Source organism: Diabrotica virgifera, chromosome 3 (genome assembly GCF_917563875.1).
Source record: "Diabrotica virgifera virgifera chromosome 3, PGI_DIABVI_V3a".
NCBI lineage: Eukaryota > Metazoa > Arthropoda > Insecta > Coleoptera > Chrysomelidae > Diabrotica > Diabrotica virgifera.
The window spans coordinates 102,361,623-102,381,337 of NC_065445.1; the positions used below are offsets into that span (position 1 = coordinate 102,361,623).

The following is a 19,715-nucleotide window of genomic DNA, read 5'->3' on the forward strand; positions in this document are numbered from 1 at the left end:
GACAAAAATTAGCTCACTTTATTTCTTGACTTGGCATTAGCAAACTGCCATGTTTTAATACCTACTACAAAATTCGGTTGCTCCTGTCTTTCATTTTCTATAATAAAAATGCAATAGTGGTAATGCTTCTAGGTTTTCTTGACCCAAATGTGACCTTTAATCTTTATTCTTTTTAAAGCCGAAAAAACCGCTCGCCTGACGCATTAGAAATTGGTATCATCAAATAAACTTTCAGTAAAGTTCAAAATTGGGAAAAGTTGCCTTTACATCCTGGATAACATCAAATTTTTCAAATGGTTATTCAAATTTTGGGTTGACGTTACAAAATGAGTAGTTTCATTATGCAAGTTCTCTTTGGTTTCATCAACATTTTTTATATTTCTCGCATAATATATTACTTGTTATTTGACGTCTTCTTTATTTAGCGTAAAAAACATCTTACAGCTGATGTAACATCTTTGTAGCATTATATTCTCTTTAAAAGATCTTGAGTAATATTGTCGCATATAACATTAAATAGGTACCTACTTCAATAATTCAGATTCAGAATTATTCTGAATCTCTCTTGTCCCTTTAAAATTGTTTCACTTTCAACTTACGCATCGAAAACTGTTTTTCTTTTCTTTGTTCTTTGAAGGTCAATTCTGTAGAACATATTTGAGATAAATATCCTCGCCTTCGCAAAAAATATTTTTGGCTTCTAGTTTAATTTCGCCTAATTTATTTCTCACGTCTCCAACAAAGCTCAAATGTCATTAATTCTACTCCAATTGACACATTCGAGTCCACAGTTTCTAACGTGTGCTTGTTACATTCACTCGTTTTAAAATTTTTGCCCAAATCAGTGTCAATAGAGCTATCTCAAAGGTATCTATTTTATTCTGCAGTGCCTTAGCTTCACTTAGCTTCACTAACGTTCTAACTGCTGATTTTTTGTCTCTATTATTGCTTAATTGGAAAAAATATGTTTCATGGATACGTAGTTTTTAAGTAAAGCATTTACAGCGTCAAAAGTTTCTACAAGTTTTGTTTTCATCACTTCCAGGAATTCATTACAAATTTGTCAGACAGATAGCTAACTGTACATTTTGCTTTATTCGTATTCCGCTGTAAATTCTCATCTAAGAAGTTGTCAAAAGCCAAGTATACAAGACAACTTTTAATTAATCACCTTTATGACGACTCGTTAATTCCTCATGGGATTAATGGAAAGCTAGTCCTTAAGAAGCAAGTAATTTAATGGTGACAACAACTCTTCTTAGGACCTTTACCCAATAGTCAGCTTCGCGTTCTACTTGCTTTTTCAAGCCAGCGTAGCGTCTATAACTCCAATCTAAATGATAATCCATATAACTCCATTTAACTGATGATCTTGTTACTAATGTAACCATAAAGTTCAGATAAAATTTACTTTCTTCGTGAGATTTGAGCAAAGTATTCAAATGTTTCCAGTGGGTAAAATACATCAAAAATCAGTTAAACTATTTTTTGAATTGAAAATATTTTGCACGGGTAACAATAAACAGTTTTAACACGTTCGTATTATATTAGCTAATCTCTCTTCTCTTTGCCTCCATTGGGTTTTACTCTATAAGATGTGCTTTTATTAATCGTCTATAAAAAGCTTTGTCTCCAGCTTCATACATTTCATACTATTTTCTAAGAAATCACTCTGGTTTAAAAGTTATCACGTTCTTACAAGGTTATCAGGTATTTCGTAGTATTTTTCTCTATTTCAAATAATATGTTGGTACCTCGATTATTATCGAACTTTATTTTGTTATTAATAAAAGGAAGGGCTACTTCGGGCCCCTCTAGGACCCGGGCCCCTGGGCGCCCGCCCAGCGCCCAGTGGATAAACCGGCACTGATATCCCCATATAGTTTTTTCATATTACTTATCACGCACAAAATCCGCTCCCAGCTCTTAGACTATTATGCAGACACTTTATTTCTAACAATTCTAAATTCTGCTTAAAAACAAAACTGAAGACACAGACAAAGAATCAGAAAAAGAACATGAAAAACAAAATGACTAGGTATTAGAGGGACTTACCCATTTCCTCTGCACTGCAATTCAGAAATGGGGCGAGATAAAGACCATCATGAGAAGCGGTACAAAATTTGTCCACGGAATCTATTGGTTTGTATTCCAAGTGTCTTTTTAACTCTCTTAAATAGCACATAAAAGCTTGCAAACATGTCAGGTTAACTCCGAGTTCTAATGATGCCGGATCTTTAGTTGCGTCTATTTCATGAGGACATGTTTCTTTTCGATCACCGTAACATACCCATCTGATAGTAGTAGGTTTTTGTGACTGGAAGCAATGACAGAGCTATTTGAAAAACCGACTAATTTTTTAAACAGCGTATTCTAACTACTTATTAAACAATGTTGAATGGAACAAAGAAGTAGCTACTAGAAAACTTAAGTAAAAAAACCAAACTTATTCACTAGAAATAAGTAATATTTCTAACATTTGTAAAAAAACTTTAAAATAATGTAAAAATTATCACTTAATTACTCATGAGCTCTAAAATTACCAATTTGTATCCCGAGTGACATTTTAACAGTTTTAATTGGAGGAAAATTATGTAGGGATGTTCACTAATTTTTAAATATAGTTAAATTCAATAGATTATAAGGTATATAAAAACGCAGCAATCATAAATCTGTTTAAAAATGTATATTTTTTAAGATAAATGAGATCATAATGTTGATTTTCTTGGAGGCTAGAAAAACGGTACCCTGCAGCGAGGCTACGGTCTGTGACGTCAGCAGTCGTATCGTTTTTGATCGACGACTAGTTTTGTCACTTAGGGCCAGTTGTTCAATCAGTAGTTAACTCATGGATTAAGTAAACCGTAATTAAATTTAATCTAAAGATTATTTTTTAAGAAGTTGTTCAATGTTAGTTAACTTTCGGATTTATTAAACCCGAGTACTGAAGCGGCGACAACGTTGCCAGTTATTAATTAACGACTTGGAACAAACTTTATCATGAAAATTGTACATAAAAATGTGTTCTGTGTTATAAAGTTAACGATTTTTGACATGTAGTATTTAGTACATGTGAGCTACTACTAAAAGAGATTTTAATTTACATTATTAAACATATTTAAAATGGAAGAAAGTATTAAAAGTACAACTGCTAACTTTGCGTAAAAAAACATGTTTAAATAGTAATGTTAATTTTTTAGCTTATAAAAATAATTCCTATTCCTTCACAAAAATTTCATTAAAAGTTTTTCCAATTCGTTTTTACCTTATTTTTACACAAAATGAAAAAAAGTGAAACTTCTAGAAATATGTATTTATAAATAATTAGGTAATAATTATCATGCATAAATTTGTAGAAAGCATAAGTACCTATACACTGAGAGATCTCATTTATTTTTGTACTGGCTATATGTGCATATCACTGGGTTATAATAATATAAATTTTTTAAGAAACACATTTTTTTGAAGTCAAAAAAATTATATTAAAAACAGCTAAGAAATAATATTCGTCCTCTGTCATATCTCTGTCATCAAAATAAAAGAGAAATAGCCATTATTATTAGAGACACGAAATTGTAATAGATTATTACTGCATTATTACCGCAAATCTTATCTACGACTGAAAATTTATAGAAAGAACAATTCGAAATACATACATATCTAGCTAGTGCAATAACTATGGTTGTTCCAATTTGGAATTTTCTTGAAATTTAATTTAAAACCAAAAAGTAAGGTTACAAATCTTTAGTTAACACCGTTAATCCTTAGTTTTTGAGCGATTAAGATAATCTCTTGTTAACAGATGGTTAAGTGTTAAACTTGCATTGAACAACGCAATATTAAGTTTAATTGAAGATTATTTTTAATCTGAAGATAATCTCCAATTGAACAATCGGCCCTTATTTACGAAGTATATTTGAATGTGTGCAGTTATTTACGTATTTAATTAGTAAAAATGAAACCAAATAAGTGGTGTTTTGTTCCTTGGTGTGTAAAAACATTTAAAAACAATCTGACAAGATTTTTATTACAGTTCCAGCTAATTTAAATCGTAGAAAGAAACGTAAAAAAGAAGTATGTATCAATAAAAACCAAGCTTTTCTCTTGCGAAGATCACTTCTTTATTGTAAGTTGTGGATCTTTTCCTAAATAAATGAGTTTTTAAATTAAGTACTCATTTTTACCCAATTCTATGATATGTTTTAGATTTAAGTTAGCTTAGTTATAAAAAAATAAATTATAAAAATTCTTAATACCTACCTCTAGGGCAAATGCTATTTAAATGCATTAACTTTTTTGAATCCTGAGAAAACTAATATTTTTGAACAATTTGAACGCAGAATTAAAGATTACATTATTACTCTTACTCTTAAAGATTACAAGATTACACGAGGGTCGAAAGTCCGTTAGAATAAACAAAAAGCTTCCTTTGAATGAAATATTTGAATGTTCTCTTTTTTTTTCACCTCTGTACCTTATTAAAATAAACATTCCACTACTCTGTGGTTGATTTTTTTCTTTACAAGATGACAAGAAATCAGACACTATTGTTACATGTACCTACAATAGCTAGGTTAAGCGAATTAGGGCCTCGATTTTTGACCCTTCGCTTCGTTATCGAACGTATTCGCTTCGTATCTGTTTAGTATACGAAACGAATACGTTCGATAACGAAGCGAAGGGTCAAAAATCGAGGCCCAGCTATTTTAAAATCTTTCATTTTATTTATTTTTTTGTACTACCCAAAATTATGTCCTTAGAAATGTTTTATTCGTTCTCTGGATTAACTCTTTATAGAAGTTAAGACTAATTTTAATAGTTTTATTTTAATTAAAATACAAATGTATTGTTACAAACTTATCCGTCATTCAAAACTCATAACATCTTATAAAAGTCAATAGTCAAAAAGGAACTCTTCTTCTTTTTTATAATCTTGTTTAAGGTAGGTAATACAACATCCCCCTCAAGATGATACAACTTCAACATAACTACTGATTAATCTTCACGATAGCGTAAAGGTCTGACAACCGCTCTCCCAGAGTGCGTTGTATTCTTACTCTGCTCAATATTAAATGGTCCATCAGTTTTCGTTGGCGTTGGAAGTCGTACAGGCGTTTTGGGTTGAGTTGGGTGACTTTCCACTTCCTGACTACCTTTCTCATTGTTTGTTGGTCTTTGGGATGTTAGTTGTTGAGTAGTCGGTGTAGTTTCTGGAGTCGAATTTGTTTGTTGAATCCCTGGCAGTTGTTTCAATACTCAATCGGGGATACTGCTTAGATATGGAGCAGGGATCAGATGAAAACAGTTTCTCCTTATGGTGCTTATGGCGGTCTTAACTATGTATGATCTTGGATTAACTTCGTTAATAATTTCACCATGTCGTTTCAGGTCTGTGATCCATACAAAATCACCAATTTGAAGTCGACTCAAATTCTTCGGTCCATGTTTTCCATCATATAATTTTTTATATTTCGAGCGGTACTTCCTCTCCGTGCTTACTAGCTTCTTTGATGATTTAAATTCAGCTAATGCGATTGATGGTAGATTATCTCTCAATTTTCTTCCAAACATCATTTCGGATGGACTGAATCCGTTCTCTAGTGGTGTGTTTCGATAGAACAGAAGTGCCATCTCTATGTTGTTCTTATTCTTCTTTATTAAGGTTTTTGCGACTTTTACAGCAGCTTCTGCTGCGCCATTTGCTTGGTGGAATTGTGGGCTACTTCTCGATGTAGAGAACCCCCATTCTCTTGCAAACTGTTGGAACTCTGATGTTTCAACAGCATGAAATTGTGTTCCAGTGTCGGAACAAACCAACTGTGGTATACCATATCTTGCAAATATTGTTTTGCAGATGTTTATTACTTCCTGTGATCTCATGTTCTGAACAGGAAGTACTTCAAAAAATCTGTAATAGTTATCAGTTACGACGATACACCATTTTCCTTCAGTTTTAAAAAGGTCCATTGATATCACTTGCCATGGATAATCTGGAAATTTAGCTGGCAATAAAGGTTCTTGATGGTTTGTCAAGTTTTGAATACAGATAGGACAAGATCTTACTTTGGCTTCTATCTCTTGAGAAATTCCTGGCCACCACATCGTTCCCAGAGCACGACGACGAGTTTTAGTTATTCCAAAGTGACCAGCGTGCAATTTTTCCAACATCATTGCCCTGAGCTCACATGTAATGATCATACGGTTTCCTCTAAGAAGGATACCATCCACAACTGATAGTTCATGACGTACTGGGTAGTATGGTTTAACATCACCTGATAATGCAGACTTGTGAGGCCAGTCTCCCATTATGTAGTTCTTCAGTTGATTACAGGTTTGATCATTGCTTTGTGAGTTAGCAATTCGTGTTACATTCTCGTCAGATGTGTGAATACCTGCAAGAGTGACTCCATGAATGAAGGCATCCATTTCTTCTTCTAATTCTTTGTCATCTTCTGAAGGTATGGGTTTACGAGATAAAGTATCAGCAATATATAAATTTTTCCTTGGGGTATATACAATATTGTAGTCATAACGCATCATGCGCATTCTAAACCTTTGAAGTCTTGGGGACAGATCATCGAGAGGCTTAGTTTTAAATATTTGTATAAGTGGCTTGTGATCGGTCTCTATGGTATATTGTTTTCCTATCAGAAAACTCTTTAGTCGATCGCTTGCCCAGGTCAGAGGTAGTGCTTCTCTTTCTATGTTTGCATAATTTTGTTCAGCTGGAGTCAAAGTCCTCGAGATGTATGCTACAGGTTTCTTATGACCACCTTCAACTTGAAGTAATACAGCTCCCAGTCCTTTGGTAGAAGCGTCACTGGATAGGATTGTAGGTTTATTTGCATCATACATTGTTAAACAAGGTGCTGATATAAGCAATTCTTTTATTTTCTGGAACGCCTCTTTTTGTGCTGGGCCCCATAGAAATGCATTGCTTGGACTAACTAAACTTGTAATTGGTTGCATAATCTCACTCCTATTAGAGATAAATTTCGCTAGGAATGTTACAGTACCCATAAGGCGTTGAACTTCCTTGACATTTTTTGGTGCTTCCATGTCTACAATTGCTTTCACCTTGCCTGGATCTGGTGTTACCCCATCCTTCGACAACACAAATCCCAAGAAATCGATTTTCTGCTTACAGAATTCAGTTTTGCCCTTATTCAAGGTTATACGTGCTTTTTTGATTCTCTCGAGCACATCTCTTAGGCGGTCTATCCACTTTAAACTAAACAAATTCGCCATAAAACCCCACGTTAGCCCTGTTAACACAATAAAGAGAACAAAATACAAAATAAAATGACCTGAACTAACGTCAAACAGGTACCTAAAGAATAACACTATGGACATGGCGCTGGGGTATACAACTAGTGACGTCAGAAGCGTTTTCTTGAAATTTAAAATAATGCTAGATGTCTAATGAAGTTTTTTCATAGACAGGCTTTTTTAATTTTCTTAATATATTAGACAATTATCCCTAGGCTGTTTCTTAATTGTTTTACATGTTCAAAATGACTATTACATTTTTTGTGAATATTCCTGTAAGATTATTTCATGAATAAAACAGTTCAAAAACAAATTTAATTGTGATTTATTTATGTACAAACTAGTACAAATAAACACACAATACTGCTCATAGTTTTCACTTTGACAAGTTGTAAAACATTAATTTTATTATAGGTAATAATATCACAAGATAATGAGAATAAGTTGAAAATAATGAGACAATTTTTTGAAAACTTGTTGCCTGGCACGATATATTGCCGAGTGACATTAAGTTTGAGAAATTCTTCTTCTTTCTTGACTGGCTTTACAACTCGGGGTGAGTCTTCGCCGCATCCACTATGGCCCTCCATCGTCTGCGATCTTGCGCTTGGATTTGCCATTGTTGTACCCCAATCCTAGATAGATCGGTTTCAACATCATCCTTCCATCTTTTTCTGGGACGGCCCACTGATCTTCTACCGTCTGGTCTCTCGAAGAACACTGTCTTTAGCACTCTGTCTTCCTCTGATCTTACTACATGACCTGCCCATCTTATCCGATTAGCTTTTATATGTCTGACGATGTTTTCAGTACCATATAGAGTCACAAATTCAGCATTGCGGCGCCTTCTCCACTTTGTTTCTCACAGTTTGAGAAATAAACTTTAGTATTATTCTCCTATTTATTCTCACTATAGTGTGATATCCGAAAGATTATTTTTTAATACTCACATACCTAAAAAATTTAGATCTTTGTAAATAAACATTCAGTGACATTTATCACAATTAATGTTTTACAACTTGTCAAAGTTAAGACCATGAGCAAGTTTAGCAAATATTCAGACGAAGATATCAATAAAATATTAGTTCAAATTATTTAAAAATACAGTTTTATTCATGAAATAATCTTACCGCATTACACTCAAGCTTTTAAAATTGCCGATTTGTATTGTCCTGTAGAATGCAGAACTAAAAGTTTATTTTGGTTCATTTTCTTAAAACTTGTGACAGTTGTCAAAACTAGAAAACGTTGTAATTAAATAGAAATAAAATACCTAATTAAATTTATTCTCAGTATAATAATGTAAGTAAATTATTCCGAGTATAATAATAATCTGATTGGACAGAATTAAACACGTGATAAAAAATCTTACTACACGATTGGAAATTAAAATCATTAAAAAAATAATCAGTAGTAATTACATGATAGCTCTAAAATGATCGATTTGTATTCCGAGTGACATTTTGACAGTTTTAATTTCACCTCCCGAAGGGGAGTGATTCCCCAATGACAACGAGTTTGAGAAAAAGTGGAGCATTATTTTCTTATTTATTCTTACTGTCATGTCGTGTACTATTCGTAAGGTTATTTGTTAATACTTACATATAAAATTCAAGTCTTTGTACAAAATCACTCAGTGACATTGATCCCAATTAATGTTAGATACATTTTTCAACTTGTCAAAGTGAACAGCACAGTTTAGCAAATTTATCTAGATGATATTAGAATTAGGCAAATAATTAATATTTATAAATACAGTTGTATTCATGAAATCATCTCATCGAAGTAAACAAGAGCGCTTTTTGCAGCTTTGTATTCTCCTCGTGACAATTTGACATTAGATGCACAACTAAAAGTTTATTATAGATATTTTCTTAAATGTGACAGTTGTCGAATGGAAATTAAAATTATTAAAAAATAATCAGTAGTAATTGCACAAGAGCTCTAAAATTATCGAACTTTTCCCGAGTGACACTTTGACAGTTTTAATTTCACGACCCGAAGGGGAGTGAAATTATGTCAAAGTGGCACGAGGGAACAAGTCGATTATAATTTTATAGCCCGGCTACACACAACACACAAGACACAACGTCTTGCCTGAGAGCATGCCTGCAGAGACTCGTTTGTGCAGGTAAGAGCGTGTGTATGGACGGCAAGACGGTATCGCGCGCAGGCCTCCACCAAGCGCGGACTATACTCTCGTCGACATGCTGAAGATTTTATCTGTGCAGTTTTTTTAGGTTCTACAGTTTTACTTGAACATGTGGCCGGGAGTTCAGTCCATTCTTCAGTTCCGCAAAAGTTTTCAAGGTGAATAGACCAAGGCCAAACGAAATGAGCGACATAAGAAGTGTTTCAAAACAATTCTTTAACTGAATTAACTGAATTTATAGACTTATACAAATCTTTGCCGACATTATGGAAGGTGAAGAGTAGAGAATATTTCGACAGGAATAAGAAAAATGAAGCATAGGCTATACGCTTTAATGACAGAAAAATTAAAAGAGATAATATTTTATTTTTTTATTTTTAATCGATTATAAAATAATAGGGAATTCTTTAAAATCATATAATTGTTTTACCGTGTTGCTATTTAAAAAAGATTAACTATTATTGTTTCCAATAATTGGTATACTACTGTTGAAAAAAGTTACCTATATCTACTTGTATAATATACTGAAACTGTTTTCTTCTGATATGTTTAATGTAGTATACATGTTATGTTTGTATGGGAATGAGCCATAATTGTACGTGTAATGAAAATTACATTTCTTAATTATCTACTGTTTGACGTTTCGATTTCCACTCCGGAAATCGTCCTCAGAAAAAATTAAAAGAAAATTGAATATGAGAAACTTCTACAGCGTCGTTGCTTGTTTGTTTGTTGCTTTTTTATTAATAAATAATGCAATAACTCTTCTATTGAAAAATCCTCTTCGGTGCTGCTCATCGTGTCGAGTTCTGGAAATAAGCGCAGTCCAGTTTTTACGGAGTTTGCACGTGTGGACAACGTACGGTGTACCGTCTTTTTGTTCCGTCATACCTGTACAGTTTTGAACTGCACAGGCAAGATGTTGTGTGTAGCCGGGCTTAGAGATCGAGGGTAATTCGCTGAGATTATTTCATGAATAAAACTGTCTTTTTAAATAATTTTAACCAATATTTTGTTCATATCTTCACCTGAATATTTGCTAAACGTGTTTCTTGGTGTTCTCTGTGAGAAGTTGTAAAACATTAATTGTCATTAATGTCACTGAATGTTCATTTATTGCATAGTAACGAAGGGCATCTAACGTAATGCTTGACGACGGGATATTACCAAAAATTATCAGTAGTAATTGCACAAGAGCTCTAAAATTATCGAATTTTTCCCGAGTGACATTTTGACAGTTTTAATTTTAAGACGCGAAGGAGAGTGAAATTATGTCAAAGTGTCACGAGGGCAAAAATTCGATAATAATTTTAGAGATCTACTTAGTGCAATTTGTTGCGATTATTTTATGAATAAAACTGTTCAAAACCAAAATTTTATTTTAATTTATTTATGTAAGTACAAATTAGTACAATTAAACACACAGTTGTTATAAATATTTGACGGTTGAAGGTCATCACTTTTATAATTTTTAAAACATTAATTGTCAATAATGTCACCGAATGTATTTTTTCGTAGTAACGAAGGGCATCTGACGTATTATACTTGACGACGGGATATTATCAAAAATTATTAGTTTAATTTTTATTTCTGTAGCTTTCTATTGGTGAGAATCTCCTATGAATGAAATAATCAGTAGTAATTGCACAAGAGCTCTAAAATTATTGAATTTTTCCCGAGTGACACTTTGATAGTTTTAATTTCACGACCCGAAGGGGAGTGAAATTATATCAAAGTGTCACGAGGGCAAAAATTCGATAATAATTTTAGAGATCGAGTGCAATTTGTTGCGATTATTTCATGAATAAAACTGTTCAAAACCAAAATTTTATTGTAATTTATTTATGTAAGTACAAATGAGTACAATTAAACACAGAGTGGTTATAAATATTTGACGGTTGAAAGTCATCACTTCTATAATTTTTAAAACATTAATTGTCATTAATGTCACTGAATGCATTTTTTCATAGCAACGAAGGGCATCTGACGTAATATACTTGACGACGGGAAATTATCAAAAATTATCAGTTTAATTTTTATTTATGTAGCTTTCTATTGGTCAGAATCTCCTACGAATGAAATAATCACTTTAGTTATTATTCTTAAAGCTTTATATTGGTTAGAATCGCCTTTGAATGAAATAATCGCTGAAATTTTAATTTTTGTAGTTTTTTATTGGTCAAAATCTCTATGAATGAAATAATCATTACAATCAATTGTGCTTTAGTCCCATATAAAACAATATGCTTTTTACAATGTGGTCATGGTAGAAAAGTGTGGTTTTTGTTTATTAGCAGATACCTACCAGTACGGTAATTCCAACACACATCTCGTGCAAATAAAAACAATAGATCAGAAAGCTCGCAAAACTCTTCCTTAGAAGTAATAGGCTGTTTTTCGAATCGCTTTTTTAGTTCTGTCAGTATGCAAATCATATCTTTAAAGCACCATTCATTAACTCCAGTTGGGATATGTCTAAAGTAATTATCGAAATAGTCAACTTGATCAGGGCAATACCTATCAAGGAGGCCCAAACAACCATTTGCGTATACCAACAAAATAGATCAGTAGCAGTATAAATACTATGATTATCTATACTATAATTAAAAAATTTAAGTTGTAACATTTATCTTAAGGTTTAGCGTTAAGAATCTCAAAGTTGTTTCCATTATTATGTATACATCATCTGCCCATGTTTATTTTCTGTGCTTTTTATTATACAGGGAGAGTCTGTAATTTGGAATAAATTCAATATGTCAAATACTAATTGTTTTTTTTTGAAAAATGCTCAGACCCGTCGATTAGTATTTCAAATTGTCCTTTTTTACATACAATAATACATACATAATGTATACAGGGTGTCCCAATTTAGAGATATGACGTCATCGTTGATTTTCTTAAATGGCAACACTGTCGTCTTGATAGCTATTTTGATAGGCTGTGTAAAGTTATACACAACTGCAAAATATCAATTTTTTATTCTCTATCATTTTCAAGATAATAGAAAATAACAAAGTTATGTCTGTCATTTGGAATAAATTCAATAATCAAAATACTAATTGTTTTTTTGAAAAATACTCAGACCCGTCGATTAGTATTTCAAATTGTCATTTTTGACATAAAATAATAATGTATACAGGGTGTCCCAATTTAGAGATATTACGTCATCGTTGATTTTCTTAAATGACAACACTGTCATTTTGATAGCTATTTTGATAGGGTGTGTAAAGTTATATACAACTGCAAAATTTTAAATTTTTATTCCCTACCATTTACCAGATAATAAAAAGTAAAATTATGAAAAATAAGTAATCAAATAATAATTGAATTTAATTATTTCAAATAAGCAAATGCTCAACAGTGGCGGATCCAGGGGGGGGGGCGATGGGGGCGATCGGCCCCCCTCTCAACTTAAGTGATTTATTTTTTTTTATTATACATACATGTCAAAATTACAATATTATATGAATTATGAATTACATATAAATATATTTTATTAGAATGGGACTTGGCTAAAACGGGCCAGTGACGCCAGTGTATTTGGAAATGAGTAATTTATAATCGTTATAAATTAAGAATTAAAAATGATCACAATAAGCATATTTAAAAAAATATGTAATCCTATATACTGTGAACGCAACTTAAGCATCTCCAAGTGTAATTATAAAATCGTTTGCAGATAATAGATTCGCCGAAAATCTCTCGAAAATTGCGTGCCTAGCAAAAACTATATTAATTCGCCGAAAATATAAATATGCTTCTTTTCATGAGCATTTTTCAGTGCGTCACAAATGATAGGAAAAAAGGTAAGTCCCTGATAATATACATTTTAGTGACATGACATTTTAGTTAAATCTGACAGTTGTCACATTTTATTTGCAATTTGGCATAAAAACAAATCAATATTCTTTGATTTGTATAGTCTTATAAATTGTACAGATTATATTCGTAGATATATTATATAATTCGTAAATAATTTTTTTTTTCGATTATAGCGCCATCTATTGACAACTAGAACATTTAAATGTCACCGATGAAATGTAATCACCGACGTGCGTTTTTTTGTCACACAATTTAATGCGTTAGAATGAAATCGAAAAACTGTGACGCACTGAAAGATGCTCATGAGAAAAAGCATAATATTATGTTCACACGCCGATAGCTGACCACGAAAAAAGAACAACCGTATTAATTATTAGTAATTAATGCATTTTGGATATCGATGCAAGTAACATCTCTTAATACTGATTCGTACAGATCTTAGTTTGTAAAATGTTAGCGTGATTAATAGTATTTTGACTTTATTCTTCTTTTTTTATATTAATATAGTTTGTGATTTACGAAGAGTTATAAGATGTCAAATAAACGAAAGGAATCAGAAGCTTCTACCGAGAACTTAAAAAGTAAAAAAATTCAAATGTCGCAATATTACTGATTATTTTTTTAAAAATCAACGTAATTTGGGTGATTATATTAATAGTAATGATGATAATAAATATGTACAAGGTAACATCTTATCAGATAGATCATACTATGAGACCTACTGATCTTGGATCAAATTTAAGTTCTGAGAGCACTCAAAACAAGTCATGCGATTTATGCAAGTCATGCAGTAAATACCAATTCTACTTTCGAGAGTTTTATGGAAAAAGGTATGTCTTATATGCATGAAAGTATGTCTTATATGTATAATATATAAGTTTAATTTATATCATGTTTGACACAAGTGAGTATTTCCCCACGAGTACGATAGATAGTCATTTATGTCGCGGGATGCAATCATCCACTTAAGTATATAAAATTATGGTAATAAATTAAATTTTAAACTTCATATGGGAAAGTACATCATGTGACACCTCATTTAAAAGCTTTTGAGATACTGATTACAAAAATGTATAGGTAATACTTGTGCAAAATATCGGTCCAATGTGCTTTTTAAATGCATTCATTTTTTTTATAATCCTGAGAAAACTAATAAGTATTTTTGGAAAATTTAAACGCAAAATGCAAGATTACCTTATTACCGAGGGTCGAAAGTCCCTGAAAACTTCTATAATGTTTATTTTAATAAGTTACAGGGGTGAAAAAAAGAGAAAATTGAGTATGATTTTTAACACGTTGACGGACAGTGCGTCAAATGTATAAGCAAGTGTTGTGACACTATATTGTATTTTGCAAAGTAGAATAGGGGAAAATGCAACGTCTATAAACTTCTTGTTTATCCTAATGGACTTTCGGCCGTCGGTAATAAAATAAGTAATATTTTATTCTGCGTTTAAATTTTTCAAAGATTCTCGTATTAGTTTTCTCAGGATTCGAAAAATAATTAATGCGTTTAAAAAGCATTTGACCAAAACTTTTGCGCATGTACACCTGGTTCCAAAAAAAACTGATACGACTCTTGAAGCGTATTTTGTAGAAAATTGAGCAGTGTATTTTGAAGGATAAATACTTAATATTTACGTACTGTCAATGTCACTGCCAAATCTTAAAATTTGTCAGATAGCTTATTCTGTTCCACGGTTATTAGATTTTATTATTAATCTTTATTATTAATACTTTCTCCGCAACTGAGAGTATCTTATCAACTGTATTGTTTTTAAACAATAGATGATAAAATAAAAATATTGACAGTTCAAAAATGTGAACATTATTGCATTGTGTGTGGCCTAAGTTTGGGCTGAAAACTGAAATGTATTACATTTTTACAAAATTTTGGAATATGTTTAATTACGTAGACCAATTTTAACAGTTGTTTTCAATACAGATTTCAATCCTCTACAAATAGTTTCTAATGTCTTTTGATGTCAAATAATTAGGGAAGCTGGAATTTAACAGTTTAGAATTTTACATTGAGTTAATGCAAAATTGTGACGCATGTCAAAATTCTCAATGTATTTTAATTGTATTCATTTTCTTCGAATCCTGAGAAAACTAATAAATATTTTTGAAAAATTTAAACTCAGAATGAAAGACTACATTATTACCGAGGGCTGAAAGTCCCTGAAAACTTCTATAATATTTATTTTAATAAGTTACAGGGCTGAATTGAATATTAATTTGTTTTGTTGTATAATCCACGTTTACAATAATTATGTGATCTATTTTATGTAAAAACTATCATTTAGATAGTTAATATAAAAGTTAAGATAGATTTAAAATAATATAAACATTTAGACCTTAATAATTAGTACAATTTATGAATTAATATAATATGTAATCAGTTGTTTGTTGTTTGTTTATTTTATTATTTGTGTGTCATAATAAATATAATGTCAGATCAATCAAATACACTGCTCAACATGATCAAATCTTACTAAGAGTCGTATCAGTTTTTTTAGGAACCGGCTGTACGTATTATACATTTTTGTAATCAGTATTTTAAACGATTTTAAATGAGGTGTCACATGATGTACGATGTACTTTCCCATTACGAAATAAAATTAAAACTATCTCGACATGAGTTTTTTTTGCCATGAAAAAAGTAAAGTATTTTGATTTTTTGAAAATTACATTCGGTTAATTCATTATTACATTTCTGAAACTACTGTAAGTTGTTCACTTATCAAGTCTCATTTTCTAGGTTTTTTAAATTTTAATGATAATTCACTACATATATTTATTTTTATTTCGTCAACTTTATATATAGGGTGTCCCAACCTAAAAGTAGCGGAACCGTTGAATATTTCGCGAAATAAACATCGATTCGAAAAAATGAAAAATATGTGTTCAATAATTTTTAAAAATCTACCAAATGATACCAAACACGTCCTCTACATGGGATGGGGGTAACTTTAAAATATTTAATCGAGACCCCCAGTTTTAATTGCAGATTTGGATTCCTTACGTAAAAGTAAGCAACTTTTATTCGAGACATTTTTTCGAATTTTGGATAGATGGCGCTATAATCGGAAAAACGATTTATCGTGATACCATGGGTAATTTATAGAAATTGTTTAATATCTATAGAAACACATTTTCAAATGAAAAATCAAAAAACACAAGTTGAATATTTTTCAAAATCCTATCGAATCGAATGCCACCAAACACGACACGGTGTCATTCGATAGGTTTTTGAAAAATATTAAACACCTGTTTTTTAGTTTTTTATTTGGAAGTGTATTTCTCGAGACAGACTATTTCTATATTATTCTATTTCTATAGAATAGAAAAAATGTCTCGAATAAAAGTTGCTTACTTTTACGTAAGGAATTCAAATCTGAAATAAAAACTGGGGGTTTCCATTTACGATTTTAAAGTTACCCCCCACCCCATCTCCAGGGGGTAGAGTGGGGGAGTCGTGTTTAGTGTCATTCGATAGATTTTTAAATATTACTGAACAGGTATTTTTTAGTTCTTCGATCCGATTTTCATTTTAGCCAATCGCCCCCCCCCCTCTTAACGATGCTGGATCCGCCGCTGATGCTCAATGCTCATAACGTTGCCCATTGACAATGTGACAATAATTGAGGGCAACATTATGAGTATTTGCTTAATTGAATTCAATTATTACTTGATTACTTGTTTTTCATAACTTTGTTATTTTTTATTATCTTCTAAATGGTACGGAATAAAAATTTGAAATTTTGCAGTGGTATATAACTTTACACACCCTATCAAAATAGCTATCAAAATGATAGTGTTGCCATTTAAAAAAATCAACGATGACGTCATATCTCTAAATTGGGACACCCTGTATACATTATTATTATATGTCAAAAAGGACAATTTGAAATGCTAATCGAAGGGTCTAAGCATTTTTCAAAAAAACAATTAGTATTTGAGATATTGAATTTATTCCAAATTACAGACTCTCTCTGTATGTAGTAATTGATTTGTCTGTTCCATCTAAAATCTTTCTGTCCACTGTTGGAACTAGCAAATTTTCATCTAATTGTCCTGCTCCTTACGAAATCATGCTTTCCTTGTCTTTTAATTGTTAAACTGCCCCATAGGTGCACAACGTTTCAATACTCAATACTGATTTATGCAGATTCAATAAAACAGAAACCTCAAACTCACTCGTCAAAAATCCTTTCTAAACATCCTCAGCTCAACACAATTTGACGAAATTTTATACACCGATGCATCCAAGAATGAAGACTATTGTCAGTACTTACTGTGTATTCAACTTGACGACGAAATAAGCTCTGTCCGACTACCTAGAAGCTGTATAGTGTTTACACCGCAGAATTATGTGGAACACTTCAGGCTTTAAAGACTTTACTCCACCCTATTTCAAATAAAAGCAAAAAAACGCTACTAAGCAGCAGAATCTAATTTTGGTATTCGCAGACAACTGTGGATTTAACTTACATACTAGCAAATCGGGTTACTTACCAGTACCAGGATTCCAACACAAAGTTGGGTTAAAGAAAAAGGATAGATCAGAAAGATCGCAAAACTCTTCTTTAGAAGCAATAGGCTGTTTTTCGAATCGCTTTTTTAATTCTCTCAGAATGCAAATCATATCTTTAAAGCACCACTCATTAACTCCGGTTGGGATAGGTGTGAAATATTTATCGGAGTAGTCAATTTGTCCAGAGCACTGTCTATCCCGCGGGCCCAAACAACCATGTTTGTAAGGCTGACCCTACAACCAACAAAATAGATCAGTACCGGTATAGATACCGTTAGTAGTAATACCATAATTAAAAAAATTAAGTTTTAATGTTTTTTTATTCTTTCTTCTGATTCTCTCTGTTTTCGTCATCTGTATATCTGTCCCGTTCCAAGGCATCCTGTTGATTCTTTGAGCACTGGTTCATTTTACGATAGGTAGTAACTTTGCCTATCAACTCTCCACTTTTAACCAGGCTTTTGACCGGCTGTGATGACTACCGAGCTACTCAGGTAGTCATCCCAAGTACAGAAGCAAACACAGGAATCAGGCAAGGAGATTCGCTGACTCCTCTACTGTTTAACATAATGGTGGATACAATAATAAAACAAATGAAGAAAAAAAGAGGGTACAAAATGGGCGATAGAGGGATAAAAATACTCTGTTACGCTGATGACACCGTGTTAGTAGCAGAGTGCGAAGACGACCTACAAAGATTACTGTACGAATTCAACATTAACTCAAAAGAAATGAATATGAAAATATCAGCAAAAAACAAAAGGTAATAGCTAAAGAACCAGTTAGATTGGAGTTGGACAATCAAATTATACAACAAGTAATGACTTTCAAATACCTGGGAATTCATTTATCAGCCGACAACAATATTGAAGAAGAGGTAAAGGCCAAATAATTAAAGCCAGTGAAACGACACAATTTGGAAAAACAAACACCCAAGAGTAAAAATATAATATATAAGTTAGTTATTAGGCCAGTTATGATTTACACGACTAAAACAAGACCAGACACAAGAAAAACACAAAGACATCTGGAGACCAACGAAATGAAGATCTTGAGAAGGATTGCTGAAAAAGGACTACAGGAAAGGATAAGAAGTGAGGAAATCAGACGCACATGTGTGGTAGACAACATAAATACTGGGTAAAGAACAGAAAACAAGAGTAGAATCAACACATAAGCAGGATGTCTGATCAAGGGTAGTAAAAATAGCCAGGGACAAGTCACCGTTAGGCAAACGAAGTATAATAGGACGCCCAAGGAAAAGATGGATCGACAATTTAGGGGCACAATAAAAGGCACCGTTGAAGAGAAACAGGCAGTACTGCCTATTGTAACGATATGATACCTCGACAAGCGATGAGCTGCCTTACCAGAGACGACCGGAGGAGTGTCAGTGTTGGCGCATAGCACCACTGGGGGGAAACCGAAGGAGAGAGCATCGAGAGCATATTTAAGGCGAGCTAGGAGAATGAGAAAATCAGTCATGGCTAGCGAATTGAACTAACCATGGCTCAACAGCTACTGCTCTGGTATTGAACGAGCATTAGCTGGCTTGGCAATAGATGCACCGTATGTGAGGTGGGACTATGCCTAGGCGGACGCCACAGTAGTGACGTGGAGTCTTGCCATGACCGTTATCGCTGTGCGGTAGTAGCGAGGAATGATCTCCGGATCGGAATATAGGACTATGTTGATTTAATGTAGCGAGATTGTTATTGTATATAAATATACTGTTTATCGTATTATTTTAATGTTTCAATTATCATCGGATAACTGTAAGAAAGTTTAATATTGTTTTTCCTTTGCAGAAGACGGAGTTATATTTTATTGTATTTGTTTTAAACTGTATATAATTATCTTTAATATATTTACTTTATTTTTAACTTGTGTTTTACTGAGTCGGTCGTCCTTAGAAGAACTACCCGTTACAATGGC

The 19,715-nt window shown here is 32.4% G+C and overlaps 1 protein-coding gene across 4 annotated transcripts in view; it reads right to left on the bottom strand.

Moving 5' to 3' along the window:
• LOC126881246 (uncharacterized) overlaps window positions 1-19,715 on the bottom strand; it is an 88,432-nt gene that overhangs the window by 45,012 nt on the left and 23,705 nt on the right. The window contains exon 3 of one of the 4 annotated variants that reach the window (XM_050645396.1): window positions 2,056-2,317. The exons of 2 other annotated variants lie outside the window; for them this stretch is intronic. In XM_050645396.1, the coding sequence (XP_050501353.1) occupies window positions 2,056-2,317 (262 nt within the window). Of the gene's footprint in view, window positions 1-2,055; window positions 2,318-17,761; window positions 18,015-19,715 lie in introns of all 4 variants that reach the window. One more of the 4 variants, XM_050645397.1, reaches the window with a different exon arrangement.